Source organism: Oncorhynchus kisutch, unplaced genomic scaffold (assembly GCF_002021735.2).
Source record: "Oncorhynchus kisutch isolate 150728-3 unplaced genomic scaffold, Okis_V2 Okis01b-Okis20b_hom, whole genome shotgun sequence".
In the NCBI taxonomy this organism is placed as follows: Eukaryota; Metazoa; Chordata; class Actinopteri; order Salmoniformes; family Salmonidae; genus Oncorhynchus; species Oncorhynchus kisutch.
Window position 1 is genome coordinate 12,763,193 of NW_022261978.1, and position 25,633 is coordinate 12,788,825.

General features: G+C 51.3%; 1 protein-coding gene across 2 annotated transcripts in view; it reads right to left on the minus strand.

The window, feature by feature from the left end:
* The window catches only part of LOC109877631 (thioredoxin domain-containing protein 11), a 26,623-nt gene extending 4,001 nt beyond the window's left edge, over positions 1-22,622 (minus strand). The window contains exons 1-10 of one of the 2 annotated variants that reach the window (XM_031811196.1): positions 21,945-22,622; positions 17,311-17,527; positions 16,430-16,527; positions 14,736-14,865; positions 13,470-13,563; positions 12,891-13,003; positions 11,542-11,745; positions 10,552-11,326; positions 1,473-1,624; positions 428-540 (exon numbers count right to left, since the gene is read on the minus strand). In XM_031811196.1, coding sequence (XP_031667056.1) covers positions 428-540; positions 1,473-1,624; positions 10,552-11,326; positions 11,542-11,745; positions 12,891-13,003; positions 13,470-13,563; positions 14,736-14,865; positions 16,430-16,527; positions 17,311-17,527; positions 21,945-22,069 — 2,021 coding nt within the window. In that variant the 5' untranslated portion in view covers positions 22,070-22,622. Of the gene's footprint in view, positions 1-427; positions 541-614; positions 1,005-1,472; positions 1,625-10,551; positions 11,327-11,541; positions 11,746-12,890; positions 13,004-13,469; positions 13,564-14,735; positions 14,866-16,429; positions 16,528-17,310; positions 17,528-21,944 lie in introns of those variants that run through there. The other variant, XM_031811197.1, reaches the window with a different exon arrangement.
* Positions 22,623-25,633: the final 3,011 nt, after the last annotated feature.

Sequence of the window (25,633 nt, forward strand, 5' to 3'; positions counted from 1 at the left end):
CCGGCCAGTCAGCCAGCCAGTCAGCCGGCCAGTCAGCCGGCCAGTCAGCCAGTCAGTCAGCCGGCCAGTCAGCCAGTCAGTCAACCAACCAGCCGGCCAGTCAGCCGGCCAGTCAGTGAGCCAGCCAGTCAGCGAGCCAGCCAGCCAGTCAGTGAGCCAGCCAGCCAGCGAGCCAGTCAGTCAGTCAGCCAGTTAGTGAGCCAGCCAGTCAGTCAGCCAACCAGTCAGTCAGTTTAGTCAGCCAGTCAGTGAGCCAGCCAGCCAGCGAGCCAGCGAGCCAGCCAGCCAACCAGCCAGCCAGTCAGTGAGCCAGCCAGCCAGCGAGCCAGTCAGTCAGCCAACCAGTCAACCAGCCAGCCAGCCAGCGAGCCAGTCAGTCAGCCAACCAGTCAGTCAGCCACCCAAGCTGCCAGCCAGTCAGCCCTACCTGGCGATGGTGACGGTGCTGTTTCCACGGAACATTCTAGCCAGCTGGATGATGACGTGGTTTAGAACAGAGCAGTATCCACACCACTGACTGTAGTAGAACAGCACCACATCCTGTAGAACACAACACATTTTATATCCACACCACTGACTGTAGTAGAACAGCACCACATCCTGGAGAACACAACACATTTTATATCCACACCACTGACTGTAGTAGAACAGCACCACATCCTGGAGCCATAACCACTGACTGTAGTAGAACAGCACCACATCCTGTAGAACACAACACGTTTTATAGCCATAACCACTGACTGTAGTAGAACAGCACCACATCCTGGAGAACACAACACATTTTATAGCCACACCACTGACTGTAGTAGAACAGCACCACATCCTGGAGAACACAACATGTTTTATAGCCACACCACTGACTGTAGTAGAACAGCACCACATCCTGGAGAACACAACATGTTTTATAGCCATAACCACTGACTGTAGTAGAACAGCACCACATCCTGGAGAACACAACACATTTTATAGCCACACCACTGACTGTAGTAGAACAGCACCACATCCTGGAGAACACAACATGTATCACATTCATCAAGAAAAGCTGTTTTATAGCCATAACCCCTGTCCATCCTAGAAACCAGAAACCAGTCTGAACTGAACAACTACAACGTGTCTTTAAAGGTCTATCAAATCAAACCACACAGTTATTATGATGTTAAACCAGTGTGAGGTGGGGGTGAGGACCACCCTCCCTCTCCTGCTCCTCCTCACTCCTCCCTCTCCCTCCCTGCTCCTCCCTCTCCCTCCCTGCTCCTCCTCTCTCCCCTCCTAATTTTCCTCTCTGCTTTCTACTCCCTCTCCCTCCCTGCTCCTCCCTCTCCCTCCCTGCTCCTCCTCTCTCCCCTCCTAATTTTCCTCTCTGCTTTCTACTCCCTCTCCCTCCCTGCTCCTCTCTCCTCCCTCTCCCCTCCTAATTTTCCTCTCTCCTTTCTACTCCCTCTCCCTGGATGCCTCCTCTCTCTCTCACCCACCCTGTGAGGATCCATGACAGTAGTAAGGAAAGAGGTGGTGGTCAGCTCTGAGATGAGGGGTCTCTTCTGGGGCCTCTCCTCCTCCTCTCTCCTCCCCACCAGGCGTCTCTGCAGTGGGCTGTGGGAGGTGCTAAAGTTCCTGATGAACAACTCTGGAGGGACAAGACGACACACACATGGGTAAAGCTGTCTATTTTCCCTAGACCTGGCCTGGGTTCAAATACTATTAGAAATCTTCCAAATACTTTGCATTAGCCTGCCTGGCGTGCCAGATGGGTGGGGTTTGCCGTTTCAGGACTTTTCTATTGGTCCATTAAGCCAGGCAAGCTCAATCAAGCACAGCTGCAGAATTTTAAATGATTTCAAATGGTATTTAAACCCAGGTCTGTTTCCAAGTGGACAGTGACTCTGTAACAGTAGCTAGTTGACCCAGTAGCTCCCCAGAGACTCTGTAACAGTAGCTAGTTGACCCAGTAGCTCCCCAGAGACTCTAACAGTAGCTAGTTGACCCAGTAGCTCCCCAGAGACTAACAGTAGCTAGTTGACCCAGTAACTCCGTAACAGTAGCTAGTTGACCCAGTAGCTCTCCACTCTTACCCAGAGACTCTGTAACAGTAGCTAGTTGACCCAGTAACTCCCCAGTCTTACCCAGAGACTCTGTAACAGTAGCTAGTTGACCCAGTAGCTCCCCAGAGACTGGGTAACAGTAGCTAGTTGACCCAGTAACTCCCCAGAGACTCTAACAGTAGCTAGTTGACCCAGTAGCTCCCCAGAAACTGGGTAACAGTAGCTAGTTGACCCAGTAGCTCCCCAGAGACTGGGTAACAGTAGCTAGTTGACCCAGTAACTCTGTAACAGTAGCTAGTTGACCCAGTAGCTCCCCAGAGACTCTGTAACAGTAGCTAGTTGACCCAGTAGCTCCCCAGAGACTCTGTAACAGTAGCTAGTTGACCCAGTAGCTCCCCAGAGACTAACAGTAGCTAGTTGACCCAGTAGCTCCCCAGAGACTCTGTAACAGTATCTAGTTGACCCAGTAACTCCCCAGAGACTCTGTAACAGTAGCTAGTTGACCCAGTAGCTCCCCAGAGACTCTGTAACAGTAGCTAGTTGACCCAGTAGCTCCCCAGAGACTCTGTAACAGTAGCTAGTTGACCCAGTATCTCCCCAGAGACTGGGTAACAGTAGCTAGTTGACCCAGTAACTCCCCAGAGACTCTGTAACAGTATCTAGTTGACCCAGTAACTCCCCAGAGACTCTGTAACAGTAGCTAGTTGACCCAGTAGCTCCCCAGAGACTGGGTAACAGTAGCTAGTTGACCCAGTATCTAGTTGACCCAGTAGCTCCCCAGAGACTCTGTAACAGTATCTAGTTGACCCAGTAACTCCCCAGAGACTCTGTAACAGTAGCTAGTTGACCCAGTAGCTCCCCAGAGACTCTGTAACAGTAGCTAGTTGACCCATAGCTCCCCAGAGACTAACAGTAGCTAGTTGACCCAGTAGCTCCCCAGAGACTAACAGTAGCTAGTTGACCCAGTAGCTCCCCAGAGACTCTGTAACAGTATCTAGTTGACCCAGTAACTCCCCAGAGACTCTGTAACAGTAGCTAGTTGACCCAGTAACTCCCCAGAGACTCTGTAACAGTAGCTAGTTGACCCAGTAGCTCCCCAGAGACTGGGTAACAGTAGCTAGTTGACCCAGTAGCTCCCCAGAGACTGGGTAACAGTAGCTAGTTGACCCAGTAGCTCCCCAGAGACTCTGTAACAGTATCTAGTTGACCCAGTAACTCCCCAGAGACTCTGTAACAGTAGCTAGTTGACCCAGTACCTCCCCAGAGACTCTGTAACAGTAGCTCGTTGACCCAGTAGCTCCCCAGTCTTATCTAGAGACTCTGTAACAGTAGTTAGTTGACCCAGTAACTCCCCAGTCTTACCCAGAGACTCTGTAACAGTAGCTAGTTGACCCAGTAGCCCCCCAGAGACTCTGTAACAGTAGCTAGTTGACCCAGTAACTCCCCAGTCTTACCCAGAGACTCTGTAACAGTAGCTAGTTGACCCAGTAGCTCCCCAGAGACTCTGTAACAGTAGCTAGTTGACCCAGTAACTCCCCAGAGACTCTGTAACAGTAGCTAGTTGACCCAGTAGCTCCCCAGTGACTCTGTAACAGTAGCTAGTTGACCCAGTAACTCCCCAGTCTTACCCAGAGACTCTGTAACAGTAGCTAGTTGACCCAGTAGCTCCCCAGAGACTCTGTAACAGTAGCTAGTTGACCCAGTAACTCCCCAGAGACTCTGTAACAGTAGCTAGTTGACCCAGTAACTCCCCAGAGACTCTAACAGTAGCTAGTTGACCCAGTAGCTCCCAGAGACTCTGCAACAGTAGCTAGTTGACCCAGTAGCTCCCCAGTGACTCTGTAACAGTAGCTAGTTGACCCAGTATCTCCCCAGTCTTACCCAGAGACTCTGTAACAGTAGCTAGTTGACCCAGTAGCTCCCCAGAGACTCTGTAACAGTAGCTAGTTGACCCAGTATCTCCCCGGTCTTACCCAGAGACTCTGTAACAGTAGCTAGTTGACCCAGTAGCTCCCCAGAGACTCTGTAACAGTAGCTAGTTGACCCAGTAGCTCCCCAGAGACTCTGTAACAGTAGCTAGTTGACCCAGTAGCTCCCCAGAGACTCTGTAACAGTAGCTAGTTGACCCAGTATCTCCCCAGTCTTACCCAGAGACTCTGTAACAGTAGCTAGTTGACCCAGTAGCTCCCCAGAGACTCTGTAACAATAGCTAGTTGACCCATAGCTCCCCAGAGACTAACAGTAGCTAGTTGACCCAGTAGCTCCCCAGTGACTCTGTAACAGTAGCTAGTTGACCCAGTATCTCCCCAGTCTTACCCAGAGACTCTGTAACAGTAGCTAGTTGACCCAGTAGCTCCCCAGAGACTCTGTAACAGTAGCTAGTTGACCCAGTATCTCCCCAGTCTTACCCAGAGACTCTGTAACAGTAGCTAGTTGACCCAGTATCTCCCCAGTCTTACCCAGACTCTGTAACAGTAGCTAGTTGACCCAGTAACTCCCCAGTCTTACCCAGAGACTCTGTAACAGTAGCTAGTTGACCCAGTAACTCCCCAGAGACTCTGTAACAGTAGCTAGTTGACCCAGTAGCTCCCCAGAGACTCTGTAACAGTAGCTAGTTGACCCAGTAGCTCCCCAGAGACTCTGTAACAGTAGCTAGTTGACCCAGTATCTCCCCAGTCTTACCCAGAGACTCTGTAACAGTAGCTAGTTGACCCAGTAACTCCCCAGTCTTACCCAGAGACTCTGTAACAGTAGCTAGTTGACCCAGTAACTCCCCAGAGACTCTAACAGTAGCTAGTTGACCCAGTAGCTCCCCAGAGACTGGGTAACAGTAGCTAGTTGACCCAGTAGCTCCCCAGAGACTGGGTAACAGTAGCTAGTTGACCCAGTAACTCTGTAACAGTAGCTAGTTGACCCAGTAGCTCCCCAGAGACTCTGTAACAGTAGCTAGTTGACCCAGTAGCTCCCCAGAGACTCTGTAACAATAGCTAGTTGACCCATAGCTCCCCAGAGACTAACAGTAGCTAGTTGACCCAGTAGCTCCCCAGAGACTCTGTAACAGTAGCTAGTTGACCCAGTAGCTCCCCAGAGACTCTGTAACAGTAGCTAGTTGACCCAGTAGCTCCCCAGAGACTCTGTAACAGTAGCTAGTTGACCCAGTATCTCCCCAGAGACTGGGTAACAGTAGCTAGTTGACCCAGTAACTCTGTAACAGTAGCTAGTTGACCCAGTAGCTCCCCAGAGACTCTGTAACAGTATCTAGTTGACCCAGTAACTCCCCAGAGACTCTGTAACAGTATCTAGTTGACCCAGTAACTCCCCAGAGACTCTGTAACAGTAGCTAGTTGACCCAGTAGCTCCCCAGAGACTGGGTAACAGTAGCTAGTTGACCCAGTAACTCTGTAACAGTAGCTAGTTGACCCAGTAGCTCCCCAGAGACTCTGTAACAGTATCTAGTTGACCCAGTAACTCCCCAGAGACTCTGTAACAGTAGCTAGTTGACCCAGTAGCTCCCCAGAGACTGGGTAACAGTAGCTAGTTGACCCAGTAACTCTGTAACAGTAGCTAGTTGACCCAGTAGCTCCCCAGAGACTCTGTAACAGTATCTAGTTGACCCAGTAACTCCCCAGAGACTCTGTAACAGTATCTAGTTGACCCAGTAACTCCCCAGAGACTCTGTAACAGTAGCTAGTTGACCCAGTAGCTCCCCAGAGACTCTGTAACAGTAGCTAGTTGACCCATAGCTCCCCAGAGACTAACAGTAGCTAGTTGACCCAGTAGCTCCCCAGAGACTAACAGTAGCTAGTTGACCCAGTAGCTCCCCAGAGACTCTGTAACAGTATCTAGTTGACCCAGTAACTCCCCAGAGACTCTGTAACAGTAGCTAGTTGACCCAGTATCTCCCCAGAGACTCTGTAACAGTAGCTAGTTGACCCAGTAGCTCCCCAGAGACTGGGTAACAGTAGCTAGTTGACCCAGTAGCTCCCCAGAGACTGGGTAACAGTAGCTAGTTGACCCAGTAGCTCCCCAGAGACTCTGTAACAGTATCTAGTTGACCCAGTAACTCCCCAGAGACTCTGTAACAGTAGCTAGTTGACCCAGTACCTCCCCAGAGACTCTGTAACAGTAGCTCGTTGACCCAGTAGCTCCCCAGTCTTATCTAGAGACTCTGTAACAGTAGTTAGTTGACCCAGTAACTCCCCAGTCTTACCCAGAGACTCTGTAACAGTAGCTAGTTGACCCAGTAGCTCCCCAGAGACTCTGTAACAGTAGCTAGTTGACCCAGTAACTCCCCAGTCTTACCCAGAGACTCTGTAACAGTAGCTAGTTGACCCAGTAGCTCCCCAGAGACTCTGTAACAGTAGCTAGTTGACCCAGTAACTCCCCAGAGACTCTAACAGTAGCTAGTTGACCCAGTAACTCCCCAGAGACTCTGTAACAGTAGCTAGTTGACCCAGTATCTCCCCAGAGACTCTGTGACAGTAGCTAGTTGACCCAGTAACTCCCCAGTCTTACCCAGAGACTCTGTAACAGTAGCTAGTTGACCCAGTAGCTCCCCAGTGACTCTGCAACAGTAGCTAGTTGACCCAGTAGCTCCCAGAGACTCTGCAACAGTAGCTAGTTGACCCAGTAGCTCCCCAGTGACTCTGTAACAGTAGCTAGTTGACCCAGTATCTCCCCAGTCTTACCCAGAGACTCTGTAACAGTAGCTAGTTGACCCAGTAGCTCCCCAGAGACTCTGTAACAGTAGCTAGTTGACCCAGTATCTCCCCAGTCTTACCCAGAGACTCTGTAACAGTAGCTAGTTTACCCAGTATCTCCCCAGTCTTACCCAGACTCTGTAACAGTAGCTAGTTGACCCAGTAACTCCCCAGAGACTCTGTAACAGTAGCTAGTTGACCCAGTAGCTCCCCAGAGACTCTGTAACAGTAGCTAGTTGACCCAGTAGCTCCCCAGAGACTCTGTAACAGTAGCTAGTTGACCCAGTATCTCCCCAGTCTTACCCAGAGACTCTGTAACAGTAGCTAGTTGACCCAGTATCTCCCCAGTCTTACCCAGACTCTGTAACAGTAGCTAGTTGACCCAGTAACTCCCCAGTCTTACCCAGAGACTCTGTAACAGTAGCTAGTTGACCCAGTAACTCCCCAGAGACTCTGTAACAGTAGCTAGTTGACCCAGTAGCTCCCCAGAGACTCTGTAACAGTAGCTAGTTGACCCAGTAGCTCCCCAGAGACTCTGTAACAGTAGCTAGTTGACCCAGTATCTCCCCAGTCTTACCCAGAGACTCTGTAACAGTAGCTAGTTGACCCAGTAACTCCCCAGTCTTACCCAGAGACTCTGTAACAGTAGCTAGTTGACCCAGTAGCTCCCCAGTCTTACCCAGAGACTCTGTAACAGTAGCTAGTTGACCCAGTAACTCCCCAGTCTTACCCAGAGACTCTGTAACAGTAGCTAGTTGACCCAGTAGCTCCCCAGTCTTACCCAGAGACTCTGTAACAGTAGCTAGTTGACCCAGTAGCTCCCCAGAGACTGGGTAACAGTAGCTAGTTGACCCAGTAGCTCCCCAGAGACTCTGTAACAGTATCTAGTTGACCCAGTAACTCCCCAGAGACTCTGTAACAGTAGCTAGTTGACCCAGTAGCTCCCCAGAGACTCTGTAACAGTAGCTAGTTGACCCATAGCTCCCCAGAGACTAACAGTAGCTAGTTGACCCAGTAGCTCCCCAGAGACTAACAGTAGCTAGTTGACCCAGTAGCTCCCCAGAGACTCTGTAACAGTAGCTAGTTGACCCAGTAGCTCCCCAGAGACTCTGTAACAGTAGCTAGTTGACCCAGTATCTCCCCAGTCTTACACAGAGACTCTGTAACAGTAGCTAGTTGACCCAGCATCTCCCCAGTCTTACCCAGACTCTGTAACAGTAGCTAGTTGACCCAGTAACTCCCCAGTCTTACCCAGAGACTCTGTAACAGTAGCTAGTTGACCCAGTAACTCCCCAGAGACTCTGTAACAGTAGCTAGTTGACCCAGTAGCTCCCCAGAGACTCTGTAACAGTAGCTAGTTGACCCAGTATCTCCCCAGTCTTACACAGAGACTCTGTAACAGTAGCTAGTTGACCCAGTAACTCCCCAGAGACTCTGTAACAGTAGCTAGTTGACCCAGTAGCTCCCCAGAGACTCTGTAACAGTAGCTAGTTGACCCAGTATCTCCCCAGTCTTACACAGAGACTCTGTAACAGTAGCTAGTTGACCCAGTAACTCCCCAGTCTTACCCAGAGACTCTGTAACAGTAGCTAGTTGACCCAGTAGCTCCCCAGTCTTACCCAGAGACTCTGTAACAGTAGCTAGTTGACCCAGTAACTCCCCAGTCTTACCCAGAGACTCTGTAACAGTAGCTAGTTGACCCAGTAACTCCCCAGTCTTACCCAGAGACTCTGTAACAGTAGCTAGTTGACCCAGTAGCTCCCCAGAGACTGGGTAACAGTAGCTAGTTGACCCAGTAGCTCCCCAGAGACTCTGTAACAGTATCTAGTTGACCCAGTAACTCCCCAGAGACTCTGTAACAGTAGCTAGTTGACCCAGTAGCTCCCCAGAGACTCTGTAACAGTAGCTCGTTGACCCAGTAGCTCCCCAGTCTTATCTAGAGACTCTGTAACAGTAGTTAGTTGACCCAGTAACTCCCCAGTCTTACCCAGAGACTCTGTAACAGTAGCTAGTTGACCCAGTAGCTCCCCAGAGACTCTGTAACAGTAGCTCGTTGACCCAGTAGCTCCCCAGTCTTACCCAGAGACTCTGTACCAGTAGCTAGTTGACCCAGTAACTCCCCAGTCTTACCCAGAGACTCTGTAACAGTAGCTAGTTGACCCAGTAGCTCCCCAGAGACTCTGTAACAGTAGCTAGTTGACCCAGTAGCTCCCCAGTCTTACCCAGAGACTCTGTACCAGTAGCTAGTTGACCCAGTAACTCCCCAGTCTTACCCAGAGACTCTGTAACAGCAGCTAGTTGACCCAGTAACTCCCCAGTCTTACCCAGAGACTCTGTAACAGTAGCTAGTTGACCCAGTAGCTCCCCAGTCTTACCCAGAGACTCTGTAACAGTAGCTAGTTGACCCAGTAGCTCCCCAGAGACTCTGTAACAGTAGCTAGTTGACCCAGTAACTCCCCAGTCTTACCCAGAGACTGTGTAACAGTAGCTAGTTGACCCAGTAGCTCCCCAGTCTTACCCAGAGACTCTGTAACAGTAGCTAGTTGACCCAGTAACTCCCCAGTCTTACCCAGAGACTCTGTAACAGTAGCTAGTTGACCCAGTAGCTCCCCAGTCTTACCCAGAGACTCTGTAACAGTAGCTAGTTGACCCAGTAACTCCCCAGTCTTACCCAGAGACTCTGTAACAGTAGCTAGTTGACCCAGTAACTCCCCAGTCTTACCCAGAGACTCTGTAACAGTAGCTAGTTGACCCAGTAACTCCCCAGAGACTCTAACAGTAGCTAGTTGACCCAGTAACTCCCCAGAGACTCTGTACCAGTAGCTAGTTGACCCAGTAGCTCCCCAGTCTTACCCAGAGACTCTGTAACAGTAGCTAGTTGACCCAGTAACTCCCCAGAGACTCTGTAACAGTAGCTAGTTGACCCAGTAGCTTCCCAGTCTTACCCAGAGACTCTGTAACAGTAGCTAGTTGACCCAGTAACTCCCCAGAGACTCTGTAACAGTAGCTAGTTGACCCAGTAACTCCCCAGTCTTACCCAGAGACTCTGTACCAGTAGCTAGTTGACCCAGTAACTCCCCAGTCTTACCCAGAGACTCTGTAACAGTAGCTAGTTGACCCAGTAACTCCCCAGTCTTACCCAGAGACTCTGTAACAGTAGCTAGTTGACCCAGTAACTCCCCAGTCTTACCCAGAGACTCTGTACCAGTAGCTAGTTGACCCAGTAACTCCCCAGTCTTACCCAGAGACTCTGTAACAGTAGCTAGTTGACCCAGTAACTCCCCAGTCTTACCCAGAGACTCTGTAACAGTAGCTAGTTGACCCAGTCTTACCCAGAGACTCTGTAACAGTAGCTAGTTGACCCAGTAGCTCCCCAGTCTTACCCAGAGACTCTGTAACAGTAGCTAGTTGACCCAGTAGCTCCCCAGTCTTACCCAGAGACTCTGTAACAGTAGCTAGTTGACCCAGTAGCTCCCCAGTCTTACCCAGAGACTCTGTACCAGTAGCTAGTTGACCCAGTAGCTCCCCAGTCTTACCCAGAGACTCTGTAACAGTAGCTAGTTGACCCAGTAACTCCCCAGAGACTCTGTAACAGTAGCTAGTTGACCCAGTAGCTCCCCAGTCTTACCCAGAGACTCTGTAACAGTAGCTAGTTGACCCAGTAGCTCCCCAGAGACTCTGTAACAGTAGCTAGTTGACCCAGTAACTCCCCAGAGACTCTGTAACAGTAGCTAGTTGACCCAGTAGCTCTCCAGTCTTACCCAGAGACTCTGTAACAGTAGCTAGTTGACCCAGTAACTCCCCAGTCTTACCCAGAGACTCTGTAACAGTAGCGTTTCCTCTGTGGTCCAGAACGTAGTGCACCTCATCCTTCAGGTTCACGATGGTCGCAAACGACTGTGCGCCATCACCTGTCCCGTTGCCTAGCAACTTTCCTAACTCCCCCAGGCCACCACCACCCATCTCGTTGTTGCCTAGCGCCCCGAGACGCACCGCCAGCGGCCAGTGGAGGGCGGAGTCCAGGATGTAGAACCTGAGCGTCTTATTTGTCCGACACCTCAACCCTTTAATCCCGCCTGCTTCCTGGTCCTGGGAGGACGGGGAGGAGTCCTGGGAGGAGGATGGTGAGGGAGGGGGTGTCCCTAACCCCTCGTTGTCTAGCCCTAGCCACTGCTGTGGGAGCAGGGAAACCCCTAGCTGTCCCAGAGTTCTACAACAGGCACTATAGTGCCATGACGACGGGCTGTAGCTACTCAGGATGTTACTACAGGCAACCGTTGTCGCCGTCGCAGCAACAGGTAGGCAGCATCGTCTGATGTAGGACTGGAGCACGGCAGCGCCACCTGATGTCTGGGAGGGGAAGGTGCACAGGGGAGAGCGACCCGGATTGGACTGGTTGAGACAAAGCTCACAAACCCTGGAGGTGGAGCCTGGGAGGGGGTGTGGCCTGGGCAGAACCACTGAGAGGCAGCAGAGAGGGGGGGACAGAGGCTGGGAGGGTCCACTGTAGTAGTAGTGGTCAGAGGGGTGGTGGTGGTGGTGAGGGGAGTCGCTACAGGAATGGTAGCGAACCGCGACGTCTGCAATCTAGAAGGGGGTCGAAGAGTTCAATTAATGTGGATATAAAAATTGAGAGATTTAGACACTCATCTTCAGAGATCTGAAGCCGTCTGACTACATTCATCTAGATGGAACAATTCACAATGATGTTCTCGAGCCACGTTTTATTCTTCATCACATCAAAATATTAAATGTATTTTATTATTGTTTTAAGGGTCGTCGTTGTTGTCATGGTGACTCACCTGCGTCAGCAGCGGGTCGGGGCCGGGCCCCAGGGGATTGTGGGGCAGGAAGAGCAGGAGGGCAGGGCCTTTGGTCAGTTCCTGCTCCAGAAGGCGGGACTTAGCACCAGTCGGCGCCAGCCATTGGAGGACGGTCTCGCGGTGCTCAAAGACCCAGGAACAGATGCCTTCAGAGGTGAAGTTACGCTCCCAACTAGGGAAAATCTGAGGGGGGAGAGAGGGGATAGAGTGGGGAGAGAGGGGATAGAGGGGATAGAGGGGGGAGACGGGGGAGAGACGGAGGAGGCAGGGGAGAGAGGGGGCATAGAGGGGGGGAGAGAGGGGATAGACGGGGGAGAGAGGGGATAGACAGGGGGGAGAGAGAGGGGGGATAGAGGGAGGAGGCGGGGGAGACGGGGGATAGAGGGAGGAGGCGGGGGATAGAGGGCATAGAGGGGATAGACGGGGGAAGAGAGGGCATAGACGGGGGAGAGAGGGCATAGAGGGGGGAGACGGGGGAGAGAGGGGATAGAGGGGGGAGACGGGACAGAGGGGGATAGAGGGGGGAGACGGGACATAGAGGGGGGAGACAGAAAGGTAAAGCTAAACCTCCATAGGAACAAATGACAGTACCAGGAGTTTTTCCTGAATATTTGACCCGACCAGGAGAAAGTCACTATCGCATTAGAGGAAACCAAGACTACTCTCAGGGCCGGCCTGCTGGGGCTCACTAGCAGGAGTGACTTTTCCCAGCAGGTTAGGATAATTAACGTGGCAGGTTAGGATAATTAACGTGGCAGGTTAGGATAATTAACGTGGCAGGTTAGGATAATTAACGTGGCAGGTTAGGATAATTAACGTGGCAGGTTAGGATAGTTAACGTGGCAGGTTAGGATAATTAGGTTAAGGTTAAGAAAAGGGTTAGCTAAAATTGTCCCCTGATCTACAACCAGGTCTGCCATTTAAAAAAAACAGTCTTAGTTTCCACTAATGCGACTCTGGGCCCTGACAAGTCTGTTTGTCACGTGCTGATGACATCACCACTGAGCAGTGAGGAGTTGAAGTGTCGGTAGACAAAGGGGGTGGGCGTGTGTCGACTGACCAATGAGGAGTTGAAGTGTCGGTAGACAAGGGGGGTGGGCGTGTGTCGACTGACCGATGAGGAGTTGAAGGGGGGTGGGCGTGTGTCGACTGACCAATGAGGAGTTGAAGTGTCGGTAGACAAGGGGGGTGGGCGTGTGTCGACTGACCAATGAGGAGTTGAAGGGGGGTGGGCGTGTGTCGACTGACCAATGAGGAGTTGAAGGGGGGTGGGCGTGTGTCGACTGACCAATGAGGAGTTGAAGGGGGGTGGGCGTGTGTCGACTGACCAATGAGGAGTTGAAGTGTCGGTGCAGGTAGACGGTCTGGTCATCTCTGACTGAGATGGACTCTGCCACCTGTCTACTGGTCACCACCCCGAAACGCACCGCACCACGGAAGTCTGAGGCAGGGAAGAGAAACACACACTTTCATTCATCTTTTACTTCTCATTTCTATAGTCACAGAACTAGAATGAGTAGAACAGGCCTTGCTATGTATTGGGCAGAGCTTCCAAGTCTGGTCTATTCGTTCTATTTCAATGTTTATGACATTCTACTCCGGTGGCAAAAACCCCAGCAGGTAGCGGTTATCAAAGAGACACTGGATTAGAGGATTTACTTAGCTTACCTCTCTTCAGGGCTTTAGCATGTAGCATGTTAGCATGTAGCGGTTAGCTTAACTCTCTTCGGGGCTTTAGGGAGTTAGCATGTAGCGGTTAGCTTACCTCTCTTCGGGGCTTTAGGGAGTTAGCATGTAGCGGTTAGCTTACCTCTCTTCAGGGCTTTAGGGAGTTAGTATGTAGCGGTTAGCTTACCTCTCTTCAGGTCTTTAGCATGTAGCATGTTAGCATGTAGCGGTTAGCTTACCTCTCTTCAAGGCCTGCAGAGCTGAGGAGAGGTATGTGATGTAGCCGGGAGGCTGAGGAGAAGAGTTGAACTGAAAATAACCCACTACCCCCGGCTGGGAGGCAGGAGAGGAGAACAGACATGAAACACGTGACTTGGGTTTCAAAAATCTGGTAACTTCCTCAAAATTCAAAGGTTTTCCAGAAACCTTGGTTAGAGGATTCTGGATTTCCTGTTTACTCCCTCCCGATTCTGTGAATCCTCCCAACAGGATTTCTGTTCAACCTGGGCATTCTGGGAAAGGTATTGTGACATCACAGGTCATAGAAGCAGTAAACCATGTCAGAAAGACTCACTTTTAATCTATGTCTTATCTACAGGCTAAACCCTGCTAGCAAAACAAACCAGGCTCTCTGTTGTGACAGAGAGGCACTACAGAAAGGATTAAACAAGAAACTGGCTAAACAGCTCCTCCACAACATAACACCCTCCACCATACCGTACACAACACCTGACCCACAGGTACACCACACCTAGTGGACCACTCCCAAATGGCACCCGGTTCCCTATATATAGGTGTCCTACTGTTTAACCATAGCCCTGTAGGGCACGATAAAGGGAACAGGGTTCCATTTGAGATATTGTCACTCATTGTGACATCATTACATAGAACTCTTGTCTTTCAACAGAAAAATAACACCCAAAGCATAACACTCATTTCCTCTCATCTCTTTGTTTCTCTGCTCTGCCTTTATTCCATTCCCCTTCAGCCCCCCCCCCCATTCTTATCCCCTTCAGCCCCCCCCCCCATTCTTATCCCCTTCAGCCCCCCCCCCCCCCCCATTCTTATCCCCTTCAGCCCCCCCCCCCCAATTCTTAACCCCTTCAGGCCCCCCCCCCCTCATTCTTATCCCCTTCAGCCCCCCCCCCCCCATTCTTATCCCCTTCAGCCCCCCCCCCCCCCCCATTCTTATCCCCTTCAGCCCCCCCCCCCAATTCTTAACCCCTTCAGGCCCCCCCCCCCTCATTCTTATCCCCTTCAGCCCCCCCCCCCCCCCATTCTTATCCCCTTCAGCCCCCCCCCCCCATTCTTATCCCCTTCAGCCCCCCCCCCAATTCTTAACCCCTTCAGCCCCCCCCCCATTCTTAACCCCTTCAGCCCCCCCCCCCCATTCTTAACCCCTTCAGCCCCCCCCCCATTCTTATCCCCTTCAGCCCCCCCCCCCCCTCTTCTCCCCTTCAGCCCCCCCCCCCCCCCCCCCCGGTTCTTATCCCCCCCCATCATACCTCATGATAAGACAGGAAGTCTTGTAGTGTGGCTCGTGATGGTAGGTAGGTCAGTGGGGTGATGACTCTCAGGATGAACCTCTCTACATAGGAAGCCAGGAACGGACCCTTGTACTCTATAGGGCCAAACCTCCAGAGACAGACAGGGGGGGGACAGATACAACATGTCAGAGTAGGAGGACCCATTTAGAACCAGACAGGGGAGAGGCAGGCACAACATGTCAGAGTAGGAGGACCCATTTAGAACCAGACAGGGGGGGACAGATACAACATGTCAGAGTAGGAGGACCCATTTAGAACCAGACAGGGGGGGACAGATACAACATGTCAGAGTAGGAGGACCCATTTAGAACTAGGAGGACCCATTTAGAACCAGACAGGGGGGGGACAGATACAACATGTCAGAGTAGGAGGACCCATTTAGAACCAGACAGGGGGGGGGGGGGACAGATACAACATGTCAGTGTAGGAGGACCCATTTAGAACCAGACAGGGGGGGGGGGGATACAACATGTCAGAGTAGGAGGACCCATTTAGAACCAGACAGGGGGGGGGGGGGAATACAACATGTCAGAGTAGGAGGACCCATTTAGAACCAGACAGGGGGGGGGGGGGGATACAACATGTCAGAGTAGGAGGACCCATTTAGAACCAGGGGGGGGGGGGGGGGGAGAGAGAGACAGATACAACATGTCAGTGTAGGAGGACCCATTTAGAACCAGACAGGGGGGGGGGGGGACAGATACAACATGTCAGTGTAGGAGGACCCATTTAGAACCAGACAGGGGGGGGGGGGATACAACATGTCAGAGTAGGAGGACCCATTTAGAACCAGACAGGGGGGGGGGGGGGAATACAACATGTCAGAGTAGGAGGACCCATTTAGAACCAGACAGGGGGGGGGGCAGATACAACATGTCAGAGTAGGAGGACCCATTTAGAACCAGACAGGGGGGGGGGGGGGGGACAGATACAACATGTCAGAGTAGGAGGACCCATTTTGAACCAGACAGGGGTGGGGGGGGACAGATACAACATGTCAGAGTAGGAGGACCAATTTAGAACCAGACAGGGGGGGGGGACAGATACAACATGTCAGAGTAGGAGGACCCATGTAGAACCAGACAGGGGGGGGACAGATACAACATGTCAGAGTAGGAGGACCCATTTAGAACCAGCCTTTAGATTACACAGACAGAGGGGGAATAATACCTCATGAATTAAACAGAATATTATCACAACGACAGTAACAACCAAACAAGACAACATGAATAGACTAGATTCTCCCTCTAGATATAAAATGAATAGACTAGATTCTCCCTCTAGATATAAAATGAAGAGACTAGATTCTCCATCTAGATATAAAATGAATAGACTAGATTCTCCCTCTAGAACAGGTGAATGACAGGGTATAGATATAGAGCAACTAGACTACCTCCTTTACCTCTTGTAGAACAGGTAGATGACAGGGTATAGATATAGAGCAACTAGACTATATCTCCTTTACCTCTTGTAGAACAGGTGGATGACAGGGTATAGATATAGAGCAACTAGACTACCTCCTTTACCTCTTGTAGAACGGGTGGATGACAGGGTATAGATATAGAGCAACTAGACTATATCTCCTTTACCTCTTGTAGAACAGGTAGATGACAGGGTATAGATATAGAGCAACTAGACTATATCTCCTTTACCTCTTGTAGAACAGGTGGATGACAGGGTATTGGTAGAAGCTCTTCTGTTTCCTGCATTTCCCCTGGCTCCACCAACAGTTCACTGCCACAAACTGCACCTGTACAAACGGTGCAGAAAGCAGAGGCAGAATAAGACCACAGCACACCACCTGCACAGACCAGGAGTCCCATTTATAAACAACTTCAGAATTTAATGCAGTAACTAGGAGGTGTATTGAGTTGTACTGTCTACAGTAGAAACAGACTGGCAACCTGACTATATAGCACCATACTGTAGCTGTGTAATAGACCAGGGGTATATTCATTAGTCCAAAACCGTTGCATAAACATTTGGTCTGTTGCAAAACATTTTGCAACAGAAACCTCTTCCTCCAAATGGAAAACATTTTGCAATGAAAACAAGTTTCTATACAACAAATTCAAGTAGGTCCGACCCTGTTTGCTTCCTGAGCAGTAAACGGTTTCCATTGCAAAAGGTTCTGCAACAGGCCAAACGTTTTGCAAACGTCTGTGACGAATGAATACAACCCTGTTCTGAAATATACTGTTCTGAACCAACCCTCAGCACGATAAGCCAGTCCACAACGTGCAGTTCCCTGCCTGTCTGGCCAGCTTCCGGGCGAACTCTTGGCGAGTGGCGATGGAGTGTGAGCGTGTGTGTGTGAGCGTGTGTGCGCGTGTATGTGCGCGTGTTTTCCTGCATGTGTGTGCGTACATTCCTGTGTGTGTACCCGTTTGACCAGCCTCCGTGCGACCTCCTGGACCTCGTGGCGAGCGGCGATGGAGTGTGTGTGTGTGTGTACCTGTTTGACCAGCCTCCGTGCAACCTCCTGGACCTCGTGGCGAGCGGCGATGGAGTGTGAGCGTGTGTGTGTGTGTACCTGTTTGACCAGCCTCCGGGCGACCTCCTGGACCTCGTGGCGAGCGGCGATGGAGTGAGCACACCAGGGAGCGTAGAAGAAGATGACGGACACCTCTGCCGCGCCCCTCAGCCTCTCCACCTGCTCCAGCTGACCCAGGTACAGGTCCACTACAGGGGCCTCGGCAGAGAAGAACCTCACCGGGGGACGCGCCGACGCAACCACATTCTTAGCCCGGCTAGGAGGGAGAAGAGGGACGGAAGGGGGGTGTCAGAGAGAGAGAGACAGAGAGACAGAAGAGAGAGAGAGAGACAGAGGGAGAGACAGAGGGAGAGAGAGACAGAGAGACAGAGAGAGAAAGACAGGAAAGGACTTCGATACAAGTTGCTTATAATTTGTCTCATCTTGAAATAAGTTGTGAGTAACAACATACGTTGAGTCTTCTCTAGGCCTTCCTCATTCTAACATGTCAGTCCATCCATAACCACTCAGTCTAAATGACCATTTAAATCATGAGACAGGCGACTGGCAGACAGTCCGTCTCTGACGACGAGCAGCAGGACATGAGACAGGCGACAGTCTCTGACGACGAGCAGCAGGACATGAGACAGGCGACAGTCTCTGACGACGAGCAGCAGGACATGAGACAGGCGACAGTCTCTGACGACGAGCAGCAGGACATGAGACAGGCGACTGGCTGGCAGACAGTCAGTCTCTGACGACGAGCAGTAGGACATGAGACAGGCAGACAGTCAGTCTCTGACGACGAGCAGCAGGACATGAGACAGGCGACAGTCTCTGACGACGAGCAGCAGGACATGAGACAGGCGACAGTCTCTGACGACGAGCAGCAGGACATGAGACAGGCGACAGTCTCTGACGACGAGCAGCAGGACATAAGACAGGCGACAGTCTCTGACGACGAGCAGCAGGACATAAGACAGGCGACAGTCTCTGACGACGAGCAGCAGGACGAGACAGGCGACAGTCTCTGACGACGAGCAGCAGGACATGAGACAGGCGACAGTCAGTCTCTGACGACGAGCAGCAGGACATGAGACAGGTGACAGTCAGTCTCTGACGACGAGCAGCAGGACATGAGACAGGCGACAGTCTCTGACGACGAGCAGCAGGACATAAGACAGGCGACAGTCTCTGACGACGACGAGCAGCAGGACATGAGACAGGCGACAGTCTCTGACGACGAGCAGCAGGACATGAGACAGGCGACAGTCTCTGACGACGAGCAGCAGGACATGAGACAGGCGACAGTCAGTCTCTGACGACGAGCAGCAGGACATGAGACAGGCGACAGTCTCTGACGACGAGCAGCAGGACATGAGACAGGCGACAGTCAGACAGTGAGTCTCTGACGACGAGCAGCAGGGCATGAGACAGGCAGACAGTGAGTCTCTGACGACGAGCAGCAGGGCATGAGACAGGCGACAGTCTCTGACGACGAGCAGCAGGACATGAGACAGGCGACAGTCTCTGACGACGAGCAGCAGGACATGAGACAGGCGACAGTCTGACGACGAGCAGCAGGACATGAGACAGGCGACTGGCAGACAGTGAGTCTCTAACGACGAGCAGCAGGACATAAGACAGGCGACAGTCTCTGACGACGAGCAGCAGGACATGAGACAGGCGACAGTCAGTCTCTGACGACGAGCAGCAGGACATGAGACAGGCGACAGTCTCTGACGACGAGCAGCAGGACATGAGACGGGCGACAGTCAGTCTCTGACGACGAGCAGCAGGACATGAGACAGGCGACAGTCTCTGACGACGAGCAGCAGGACATGAGACAGGCGACAGTCTCTGACGACGAGCAGCAGGACATGAGACAGGCGACAGTCTCTGACGACGAGCAGCAGGACATGAGACAGGTGACTAGCAATACGGACAAACAAAACACAACAATGATGGCCTCCCACTGTAGGGTCCAGTGTGTATGAACAGAAAATAGACAAACAGTGATCTAGCTGCACTGCAACGTTTTATAGAAAACAGACCCTAAAACAGCTGTCTGGATTAGAACGCACATTGAACACGTCACGGTTCTCGATCTACAACACCACTAGCGACCCAAACAAAGTGTGAAGTTACATGTCTCGGTAGAGATACCCAACCAACGAGCCGATGATTTCCACATCAAACACACTGCAGGCGAGTTAGCCTACACTGTCCTCTACCTATAAAGAGTTGCTTACAGCCGCACTAGGGTCAGACAGCCGCACTAGGGTCAGACAGCCGCACTAGGGTCAGACAGCCGCACTAGGGTCAGACAGCATTCTTCTGTAGATTAAGCCGGTGACAGACGTGGATCCATGACCCAGGATTACCTGACATGATGACACCTTGCTTGCTGTTTGGGGTTTTAGGCTGGGTTTCTGTACAGCACTTTGAGATATCAGCTGATGTACGAAGGGCTATATAAATAAATACATTTGATTTGATCGGAAAAGCGTACCTCAATCCAGGGATGAGAAATGAGTTGTATTGAGAGTTCTATTCCGGAATTGTCCCATTGTCCCAACTGTTACACCAAGAAGCTTGAACGACCGCTAAACAACCTATCCATTCAATTCAATTCAAGGGCTTTATTGGCATGGGAAACATGTGTTAACATTCTCTAATGGGTCAGTTTGGAGAACAACTCATTTCTAAAGCCTGGATTGAGATGTGTTTTTCCGAGCCATATCTCGCACCGACTTCGTAGTGTGTTAATCTACTCAGGAATGCTGTTCGACCCCAGTGCAGTTGTAATCAAGCGGGTCGGATCTGATGGCTAACCATAACTATTAGCTATTGGAACAGAGGCTGAAGTTGTAACTTTAACAGTTTTACTAGACAGATAGTTAGATCAGGTGGGTTTTACTAGACAGATAGTTAGATCAGGGGGTTTTACTAGACAGATAGTTAGATCAGGTGGGTTTTACTAGACAGATAGTTAGATCAGGGGTTTTACTAGACAGATAGTTAGATCAGGTGGGTTTTACTAGACAGATAGTTAGATCAGGGGTTTTACTAGACAGATAGTTAGATCAGGGGTTTTACTAGACAGATAGTTAGATCAGGTGGGTTTTACTAGACAGATAGTTAGATCAGGGGTTTTACTAGACAGATAGTTAGATCAGGGGTTTTACTAGACAGATAGTTAGATCAGGGGTTTTACTAGACAGATAGTTAGATCAGGTGGGTTTTACTAGACAGATAGTTAGATCAGGGGTTTTACTAGACAGATAGCTAGATCAGGGGTTTTACTAGACAGATAGTTAGATCAGGTGGGTTTTACTAGACAGATAGTTAGATCAGGTGGGTTTTACTAGACAGATAGTTAGATCAGGGGGTTTTACTAGACAGATAGTTAGATCAGGGGTTTTACTAGACAGATAGTTAGATCAGGTGGGTTTTACTAGACAGATAGCTAGATCAGGTGGGTTTTACTAGACAGATAGTTAGATCAGGTGGGTTTTACTAGACAGATAGTTAGATCAGGGGTTTTACTAGACAGATAGTTAGATCAGGGGTTTTACTAGACAGATAGTTAGATCAGGGGTTTTACTAGACAGTTAGATCAGGTGGGTTTTACTAGACAGATAGTTAGATCAGGGGTTTTACTAGACAGATAGCTAGATCAGGGGTTTTACTAGACAGATAGCTAGATCAGGGGTTTTACTAGACAGATAGCTAGATCAGGGGTTTTACTAGACAGATAGCTAGATCAGGTGGGTTTTACTAGACAGATAGTTAGATCAGGGGTTTTACTAGACAGATAGTTAGATCAGGGGTTTTACTAGACAGATAGCTAGATCAGGTGGGTTTTACTAGACAGATAGTTAGATCAGGTGGGTTTTACTAGACAGATAGTTAGATCAGGGGTTTTACTAGACAGATAGTTAGATCAGGGGTTTTACTAGACAGTTAGATCAGGTGGGTTTTACTAGACAGATAGTTAGATCAGGGGTTTTACTAGACAGATAGCTAGATCAGGGGTTTTACTAGACAGATAGTTAGATCAGGGGTTTTACTAGACAGATAGCTAGATCAGGGGTTTTACTAGACAGATAGTTAGATCAGGGGTTTTACTAGACAGATAGCTAGATCAGGGGTTTTTACCTCTCCTCTGGGACCCCCAGTTGGCTAGACAGATAGCTAGATCAGGTGGGTTTTACTAGACAGATAGCTAGATCAGGGGTTTTACTAGACAGATAGCTAGATCAGGGGGTTTTACCTCGGGGACCCCCAGTTGGCTAGACAGATAGCTAGATCAGGTGGGTTTTACTAGACAGATAGCTAGATCAGGGGGTTTTACCTCGGGGACCCCCAGTTGGCTAGACAGATAGTTAGATCAGGGGGTTTTACCTTTCCTCGGGGACCCCCAGTTGGCTAGACAGATAGCTAGATCAGGTGGGTTTTACCTCGGGGACCCCCAGTTGGCTAGACAGATAGCTAGATCAGGTGGGTTTTACCTCGGGGACCCCCAGTTGTTTTTGATCTATTCCAGAGTAAGCACACCTGAATCAACGAATCATCAAGCCGTTGTGAATTAGGTGAGCTTGTTCAGGGACACAACAAAACTGTGAAATGCCAGGTGGTTTGTCACTAAAAACCACAGATAACTGCCGGTAGATGCGAACGATGTTACCTACCTGCAGGTAAATGTAACGGCCAGTAGTAGCAGGACGCTCAGCAGTATCGCCCCGCAGACAAGCACTGGTCTCCGGGCCATCAGTCTAGACACCTGCCTTAGAGACTGCCGCAGCCACCGAAGCATTACAGGGAACTACCCGGCTATCCCTCCCATCGGATCTACACGCCCTGGCGGTACAAGGCCATTCAGCTAGCGGGCGGGGAGGTTGTAGGTTCCGCGATGCGCGGTAGGGTTATTGTAGGTTCCGTAGGTTGCACATTTATCGTGTTTTAGGCAGAGTTTAGTTCAAACACGAACAAGCCAACCTTCCTTCCCCACGTAGACTTAGCTACTTCCGCAATGACGCTGCTCCACGTCAAGGGAGCGTCGGGAAGTAATCGGTCAAATCGGAAAAGTAGAATCGTTAGAATTTATTGTAGTAGTAGTTCAATATTCAATCAGAATAAAAGTGTCTTAAACTATGAATTGCTTATAGAAAAAACTACTCCATTGCTTATAGTTCTAAATGGATACGTATTGCATCGTCAAAAGTAAGGTGGTTGTTTTTGTAAGGTTTCGTGTTACCAATTGTTTCGTTATTGTCAGATTGTCTCTCAAACTGCAAAACCGCAGCTGCCATATCTGTGGTATTACTGTCAAAGACCGCTAGGTCGGGTTCGTTCTCCACTGCAATGCTTTCTCTGAGTTTTGGGCATTGCAGGCGAATTTAAAGGCGAGACTGACTAATACAAATAATATTGCATAATAAATACTCGATATTATTTGTAGATCAGTCGGTCACAATTTCAGTCAGTTGGTCACAAATTACACATGACACATCACGTTTTTGAAGCAGTCATTCTTACATTTTTATTTATTTAACTAGGCAAGAACAAATTCTTATTTACAATGACGGCCTACCGGGGAACAGCGGGATAACTGCCTTGTTACAGAACGAGAGACTTTTACCTTGTCAGCTCGGGGATTCAAGCCAACAATCTTTCGGTTACTGGCCCTACATTCTAACCACTAGGCTACCTGCCGCCCCTACACTCTAACCACTAGGCTACCTGCCGCCCCTACACTCTAACCACTAGGCTACCTGCCGCCCCTACACTCTAACCACCAGGCTACCTGCCGCCCCTACACTCTAACCACCAGGCTACCTGCCGCCCCTACACTCTAACCACTAGGCTACCTTCCACCTCTACACTCTAACCACTAGGCTACCTGCCGCCCCTACACTCTAACCACTAGGCTACCTGCCGCCCCTACACTCTAACCACCAGGCTACCTGCCGCCCCTACACTCTAACCACCAGGCTACCTGCCGCCCCTACACTCTAACCACCAGGCTACCTGCCGCCCCTACACTCTAACCACTAGGCTACCTTCCACCTCTACACTCTAACCACTAGGCTACCTGCCGCCCCTACACTCTAACCACTAGGCTACCTGCCGCCCCTACACGCTAACCACCAGGCTACCTGCCGCCCCTACACTCTAACCACTAGGCTACCTTCCACCTCTACACTCTAACCACTAGGCTACCTGCCGCCCCTACACTCTAACCACTAGGCTACCTGCCGCCCCTACACTCTAACCACCAGGCTACCTGCCGCCCGTACACTCTAACCACCAGGCTACCTGCCGCCCCTACACTCTAACCACTAGGCTACCTGCCGCCCCTACACTCTAACCACTAGGCTACCTGCCGCCCCTACACGCTAACCACAAAGGCTACCTGCCGCCCCTACACTCTAACCACCAGGCTACCTGCCGCCCCTACACTCTAACCACCAGGCTACCTGCCGCCCCTACACTCTAACCACCAGGCTACCTGAAGCCCCTACACTCTAACCACTAGGCTACCTGTCGCCCCTACACTCTAACCACCAGGCTACCTGCCGCCCCTACACTCTAACCACCAGGCTACCTGCCGCCCCTACACTCTAACCACCAGGCTACCTGAAGCCCCTACACTCTAACCACTAGGCTACCTGCCGCCCCTACACTCTAACCACCAGGCTACCTGCCACCCCTACACTCTAACCACCAGGCTACCTGCCGCCCCTACACTCTAACCACTAGGCTACCTGCCGCCCCTACACTAACCACTAGGCTACCCTGCTGCCTCTACACTCTGACCACTAGGCTACCTGCCGCCCCTACACTCTAACCACTAGGCTACCTGCCGCCCCTACACTCTAACCACTAGGCTACCTGCCGCCCCTACACTAACCACTAGGCTACCCTGCCACCCCTACACTCTAACCACTAGGCTACCCTGCCACCTCTACATTCTAACCACTAGGCTACCTGCCGCCCCTACACTCTAACCACTAGGCTACCTGCCGCCCCTACACTCTAACCACTAGGCTACCTGCCGCCCCTACACTCTAACCACCAGGCTACCTGCCGCCCCTACACTCTAACCACCAGGCTACCTGCCGCCCCTACACTCTAACCACTAGGCTACCTTCCACCTCTACACTCTAACCACTAGGCTACCTGCCGCCCCTACACTCTAACCACTAGGCTACCTGCCGCCCCTACACTCTAACCACCAGGCTACCTGCCGCCCCTACACTCTAACCACCAGGCTACCTGCCGCCCCTACACTCTAACCACCAGGCTACCTGCCACCCCTACACTCTAACCACTAGGCTACCTTCCACCTCTACACTCTAACCACTAGGCTACCTGCCGCCCCTACACTCTAACCACTAGGCTACCTGCCGCCCCTACACGCTAACCACCAGGCTACCTGCCGCCCCTACACTCTAACCACTAGGCTACCTTCCACCTCTACACTCTAACCACTAGGCTACCTGCCGCCCCTACACTCTAACCACTAGGCTACCTGCCGCCCCTACACTCTAACCACCAGGCTACCTGCCGCCCGTACACTCTAACCACCAGGCTACCTGCCGCCCCTACACTCTAACCACTAGGCTACCTGCCGCCCCTACACTCTAACCACTAGGCTACCTGCCGCCCCTACACGCTAACCACAAAGGCTACCTGCCGCCCCTACACTCTAACCACCAGGCTACCTGCCGCCCCTACACTCTAACCACCAGGCTACCTGCCGCCCCTACACTCTAACCACCAGGCTACCTGAAGCCCCTACACTCTAACCACTAGGCTACCTGCCGCCCCTACACTCTAACCACCAGGCTACCTGCCGCCCCTACACTCTAACCACCAGGCTACCTGCCGCCCCTACACTCTAACCACTAGGCTACCTGCCGCCCCTACACTAACCACTAGGCTACCCTGCTGCCTCTACACTCTGACCACTAGGCTACCTGCCGCCCCTACACTCTAACCACTAGGCTACCTGCCGCCCCTACACTCTAACCACTAGGCTACCTGCCGCCCCTACACTAACCACTAGGCTACCCTGCCACCCCTACACTCTAACCACTAGGCTACCCTGCCACCCCTACACTCTAACCACTAGGCTACCTGCCGCCCCTACACTCTAACCACTAGGCTACCTGCCGCCCCTACACTAACCACTAGGCTACCCTGCCACCCCTACACTCTAACCACTAGGCTACCCTGCCACCTCTACACTCTAACCACTAGGCTACCTGCCGCCCCTACACTCTAACCACCAGGCTACCTGCCGCCCCTACACTCTAACCACTAGGCTACCCTGCCGCCCCTACACGCTAACCACTAGGCTACCTGCCGCCCCTAC